Consider the following 6262-nt stretch of genomic DNA (forward strand, 5'->3'; position numbering starts at 1 on the left):
CCATTGGGATGTGACGTGTGGATGTGTTAATCGAGCTGACAACTCGAAAGCCTTCATTTGTATGCTCTAGTCGCTTCCAGCTGTTCGGCTCGCGCTCATCCAGTTGTTTGCACTCTTGTCAGTTAGAGTCGGAATTGTATCTGCTGAAGACGGAGAACGATCTGCTCAAACAGAGGTGCAAGAAAGAGGGCAGGGTTGCGACACTCACTGAAGAAATGGGCGAGCTGGTGAGCTGCGTGTGCTCCGTTGGTGGTTGTGGTTGTGTCGCATTGTTGATTAAATGTGAGTTCGTTCTTCCAATCCTATGACAGGTGAGAATGCAAGCTGCGACGATCTCCCGGCTGGAGGGTGAGCTGAAGAATACAAGGGAAGAATGCAGACAGCTGAGACAGCGGGTGCAAGGCAAGTCTCGGATCGCGAAAGACAGTTCGGTTACACATGAGAACACGACACCGAAGAAGAAGGGATCGTCTGGTAGTGGTGTGAGCTCTCTCATCGAGAAGTACTCGCCCCCAGAGGGCTGCACTCCGTCGATGATCAGTTCATCGCATAGAGGCAATGGTTTTGATTTGGCGAGGAAGTCTTCAGATGATGCTATTAATTAACATTTCGAACTCAGGAAGTATTTCCATCGGGCCCTTGGTTGAGTTGACAGTGACTCCTGAAGGCATACAGTAGTTCCATTGTACCGGTATGCGGCTCAAGTCCTTATCGAGATGGTAGTGGGCTCTCGTCATGATGCCCTTATGGTTGCCTCACCCTAGTCGGTCATGTTCGCCCTCGATGTCATCAAGCACAGTACAATACTCAGGGTACAGGGATACTGGCATGTCTTCGGCTGTATCTAATTGCCAACTATGGCGCGATATGAGGTCTTTGAGTTGTCATGCGAGGGAATCGAGGGCTTATGACGGTGCTTGCCAGGTTATTATTTCTACCAGAGATGGGTAAACTCTCATCACGCTCATGAATAGCAGCATGAAGTTGGCCAATCAAACGAGGGATGTGAGATCCTGGAGCCAATCAGACCTGTAACGTAGCGTAGCTCTCGATCACACGAGTATCATGTTTGTGTATTACAGGAACAGCTTCATCTTCGTGAATTTGACCTCGCCCAGCTGCTGCAGTCGCTCTATTGTCGAGACGATGTTCCTACGTATTGGAGCGCTGTTTGGCAGTAACTGCTTACACAGGGGAGGTGAACCTAGCTTTCCTGTAGTCTGAGTTCTTGGATGACGTCTATGTGGTAGAAATGGAAGATAGTTCTAAAGTCTTACTGTACTCGTAATCTTCAAGATTAGTAACTTTCCATAAAGCAAAGCTCTACCAATGTACTCAACCTTGACATACGGAGCCTTCTGGTCGTCAGGACTACGAAGATCTGCCCAGCAGGATGTTGATACTCAAGAGACGATCCAAAGAGTGCACGAGGAGGGGTCCATTAACACTGTCTCGTCAGCTTCCCGGCCGTACGACTGGACAGCTCTGCCCGCCTTGTCGGCGAAGGATTATCTCTATCTCTGTGCTTTAATTGGCGGTCTTGGCTCGATTACATCACTGGCTATACCGTTCCTGTTGAAAGACGTCATGCACCTTCATCCAGCGGAGACTGGTACCAACGTGGCAAGCGATATATGTTCTCATGCGATGTGTCAGCGCTGCTTGGGGCCATCGCGTCCATACCGATGCTGTTCAAACCCGCAGTGGCAGTGGCATCGGACCACCTTCCTCTTATGGGCTACAGACGGAAGCCTTACCTCGTAAAGTGTACAATTCGGCACGGCGATTCGAGCTGGTCGTGGAAGGTTCTAGGCTCGGCATTGCACAGCATAAGCTTGATCGCGCTGGCTCATTTGCCGGCAGGGACAAGTTTCGTGCCCATCGCACTGATAGTATTGGCAATCTCCTCTGCTGGTGCGGTAGTTGTCACTGTGAAGGACACGTTGATGGTAAGATACTGTCGTTTTAATCGGTGAATAATTTAGTGACTGCGGCCGGGAGCTGCGAGGATTCGAGGATCGCTGATATTCGACGCTAGCCATCGCTTGACACTATCTAACTTCAACGTGGACTCGCAAGGGCTATGTTCATTTGGCGGGACGATATACGGACGTTCCACAGTTCCAGTTTCATTCCATCTCATCCGTGTGGTTTATATCACTTAGTTGCCTTTCAGTTGGAGACAAGTAATCGCGGTGAAGCAGGCGGAGCCGATTTGATTTCTGACATGTCCATCTTGGCTACCGGAGGGGCCCTCTCGGTATGAACTCCCTAAGACCGCCGTTTCCCCTCGCATCAATCGGCATATTACCTAGCCTAGCTGTGATATGTAAACTTGTGCTTTACCGGGGCTCATCTCGGATTGTCCACATTGGCACTGAAAGTCCGCGGCGAGCTTGCCTTAGTGAATCAACACATTTCTGTACGCGTTCAGGTTTCCTACCTCTCTGGAGCATTGCTCCACGTAATGAGCTGTCAGACTTTGATACGATTCTCAGCGACTGGTCCCCTCCTGCTTACGGGAGCGGCAATGCTCATGGAAGAGGAAGCAATGAGTCACTCAAGACCTCCCACTATACTGCGCAAGTCACTCGTATTGGAGTCGGTACTCAGCGGTGCTGCTTCCCTCGGTGGACCGCTGAAGCTTCTGGCTGCTACCATCATGGTACCCTCCTACAGTACAGCGCTGTTCTATTACTCAGTAAGGGTCTCTGTTGGATACCGCTCCCTTCACTGTAAACCTTTCACCGAGTCTCTATATCTCCAATTAGCTGTCGTTCATATGGAGCTCAGCTGACGCGCCTCATATGCTTCTGTCTAGACCTCTCCGGCTCTGCATTTCACACCAGAAGTCATGGGGAGATTCCAAGTATGCGGCTCTCTGGCTTCTATCGCCGCTGCCATCTTCTATAGGAATTACTTGTCACGAAGAGTCCCGATCCAGAAAATAGTGAGCCTCGATCGATGCCGAGAGACGGATGCTATACGTTTCCCAATTATCGTCGCCCCTAGTCCATCAGGTTGTCCGTCTCAGATGAAGGTGGTATCATGGGTGTCCGTGCCCGTAGCGGCTTCGAGCTTGCTCCTCACTCTTCCTGCATTCGAGGGTCGATTGGACCCAATTCGAGTCGCGCTCGCGAGGTCCGGACTCTTGTTACCCGTCGACTGTTCCTTGGTCTCACAGACACGTTCTTATAGAGATGGGCTCCGTGCTCACGTATTTACCGATAACTACCCAATTGGCGAAGTCAGCGCCCAAGGAAGGTTCGGGCGTCTATTTCGCCATATTCTCTTCTGGTATTGAAGCCCTGAACCTCGCAAGCTCTGTTGTTTCATCTGAGGTCACCAACGTAAGTCTGTACACGCTATCGGGTAGTTCCCTATTGGATGCGGATTCAAATTCATTGACCACTTAGTCATATAGTATCTACTAGATATCACAGGACTAAATGGTCAGATAAACTACCTAGGTCGTGTTACAAGATTCGTGAGCATCAGCGCTGGGTGTATTTGAGTGATAAACGAGGTTGAGGGCGATTAGACGACTCGACCGTTGAGTTTGAAGTACCTTTGCTATGACATCCTTGGGCGGCGAACATCGAGTCTCCAGTTTGAGTCCTTCATCAGCTCTCTTGGTTGCACACAATCGCCCCCTCCCCCAGGTGCTTGGTGTAACATCTGAGAACTTCGCCAACTTGACACCACTGATACTGGTCTGCACTGCCTTCAACAGTATCCCCTTTTTCGTAACATTGACTATGGACGGAAGTGATAATAGCGACCTAACACAAGGCAGTGAAGACGGACAGCATGAGCTATGCCAGTCGAATGGAGAAGGGTTACTGCTAGTGGAGCACGCTCATATATAATTCCATACTCTACCAGTGTCGAAAAACGTCTTGTCGTGTTGCCAAGTTATACCAGCTTATGAGGGAGGGGGCACGCCGAAGTCTATGATAGATTTCAACTTCGGTTGTTCCAATATGATCTGTGTATATTTTGCACTTGAAGGCTCTCGGATCCTCATCATTTTCAAATTGTTGGTTCTCAGTGTTGTTTCGCCTCACGTACAATCCACGTGTGTCCACTGAATCACGAACCCTCGGGTGTACTCCCCGGGCTAATGAATCATCAAAAAGGTTCTAAGATCGTCCACTCCGTGAACACATCCCAGTGTTTCAGCTTCAGCTGGCGCTGAAGGGAATTACAGTGGACCTATACCTACTGTTCTCTCTAGGATGAGACTATCGAAGGCCTACTCGTGAGTGTACCCAGCACCAGAGCGACGATCTAAGAGTTGGGGCTTCATTACAGGATGGGGAGACATGCTGGTTCGCCGACGCGACCTGATACTCATCCTCCTGGTATGGCGTGCTGCCATCCTCTGTTCCTTTTGTAAATGTATACTCCACTTCCTGATGAAGGTTTGTGTGTTAAGAGCGAAATCTATTGTCTTTGAGAGAGAATCCCTCCATCGTCCGTTTATCTTCTCCTATGAAGGTATCCGAGGCTAGATTGATTGGTATCAGGTATAGGTCGGAATGAGTATAAACATTGGGATGATCGTAAAACTGTGAAGATGATGCATGAGCTATTACTCACCGATTACAACTCTGAGCTCGGCGATGTTAACAATGAGGTCCTTCTGGCTGCTAAGATTTGGGCTAAGGAGGCACTGGATGCTACCCGACAGGTAAGTATACGACCTCTAGCCTCACGATTCATACGCGTTGCGGTGGATCTTGAATATGCCTTGTAGGCAGTCGATTATGCTCGACAAGCTAATAACTTCACACATAAGAGTCATACAAGCCACTCTAGCGACTATCATAACGAGCGACTGACTCCCTACGTTTCGTGTGTAGAACAGTCGGCCATCGTATGGCAATGCGCAGCCTCGCGTCGAGGTGAAAGACAACGATCCCCATTCTGAAACGAGGATTGCAAGATTCGGACCGAGACCATGTTGAATTGTAAATCCAAGAGATCATGTTGAGTTCTGAATGTCTGAGACTATGTTGATTAACTTCCTAGATCCTCCTTACAACGGCATAGCGGCAAACCTGCAAGGTGTGTGTGTAAGAACTGAGTTTGTCCTATGCCTCTCCTCGTTGGGCTCCGTAACTTACGCAGCCCTTGAGGTTCCATGCGTGGCTCGTACGAGGAGGTGAAGTCACCAACTATAAGAAAAGTGTCATCGAGGGATGTCTAGCCATGTTAACGGGGCTTTGAATATTTTCCATTCAAATGTCCTCTGTTGAGTGCGGATAGTACAGTCTCGAATCTCACTATGTAATTTCAGGCTTCCTACTCGGTGATGTCTGTTCCCGTAAGGACCTTTTCTAGCCGGGTAATGTAGATCCTGGCTCGTCGTTACTCCTAGTACCGCTTGCCGTTCTCAGACTCACCATTCTTGCCGTCATCCCGACGACCCATTCTATTCGCTAGTGTATGGCAAGAATACCGAAGTCGGTAGTGAATATTGTCTAGCACTGAGTAAACTGTGCTGAGCATACTAGGTTCTATAGCGTGGATCGGATGAATATGCTTTCAGTTCTTGGAGGATCAGGCGCCGGAGTGCGATTGGAAAGGCGACACTCTGTTATCATCATTGGCAGCTCTAGGTTACGAAGATAACCTCTCGGATTTTCTCCGCGCTGAGCCCAAGCATCTACGGAATGTAATTATCGAGGCAACGGACGCATGATGCAGAGCTTCTACAGACGTGCCTCAGATCAACCGACTGAACAGGTTTGGGCAGTCACCTCTTTTCCTTGCCGCGAGATGGGGACATCATCGTACGGCACAGGTGGGCCGCAAGGGAACGTTTTTCTCTGACTTCCAAGTCTAGCTTCTACCACGAACTCTGCAGTATAACGCGACACAACAGCAGATCGATGGTGAATTCTGGATAGCCCCTCTCGTTGCTCCCTGTATTCGTGCTTACTATGGACCTATGTCGTTCGAACGTGACTGCATTTTGTTCAAGGTTCTACTCGATAATGGTGCCGACCCACACTGTGCCGCTGAGAGTTACAGTCATACTACCCCGATGATGGCGGCTGCGAGTGCTGGTAAAGTTGAAGTCGTGCGTGTTATGCTCAAATGGTTGTTAAAAGAGGAGGGGATAGAAGGAGGTTTGCTCAGTGTTCTACTTCCTAGCCGATCTTCCACGTTCCTTAGTTCGTAAGGCTCTTGGAGAAACCGATATCAACATGAAATGGACTTGTATCGTTGGCGCCGCGCGCTGGGGCCAGGTAGG

General features: G+C 49.4%; 2 protein-coding genes across 2 annotated transcripts in view; both read left to right on the forward strand.

Moving 5' to 3' along the window:
• On the forward strand, positions 1-5707 carry Pmar_PMAR028135 (hypothetical protein; the record flags this gene model as incomplete). The annotated part of the gene is made up of 12 exons (XM_002774089.1): positions 1-10; positions 123-227; positions 312-502; positions 1083-1198; positions 1370-1612; positions 1864-1949; positions 2177-2260; positions 2435-2701; positions 3035-3141; positions 3185-3372; positions 4530-4693; positions 5555-5707. Coding segments are annotated over 12 exons (1714 nt in total), but the record flags the coding sequence as incomplete, so codon positions are not given.
• Positions 5708-5956: 249 nt separating this feature from the next.
• The window catches only part of Pmar_PMAR028136 (BIR protein, putative), a gene marked incomplete at both ends in the record, with an annotated part of 3501 nt that continues 3195 nt past the window's right edge, over positions 5957-6262 (forward strand). Inside the window, 2 exons of the mRNA XM_002774090.1 lie at positions 5957-6074; positions 6184-6257. Coding sequence (XP_002774136.1) covers positions 5957-6074; positions 6184-6257 — 192 coding nt within the window. The remainder of the gene's footprint in view (positions 6075-6183; positions 6258-6262) is intronic.

This window comes from Perkinsus marinus (genome assembly GCF_000006405.1).
Source record: "Perkinsus marinus ATCC 50983 genomic scaffold scf_1104296958686, whole genome shotgun sequence".
Classification (NCBI taxonomy): Eukaryota; Perkinsozoa; order Perkinsida; family Perkinsidae; genus Perkinsus; species Perkinsus marinus.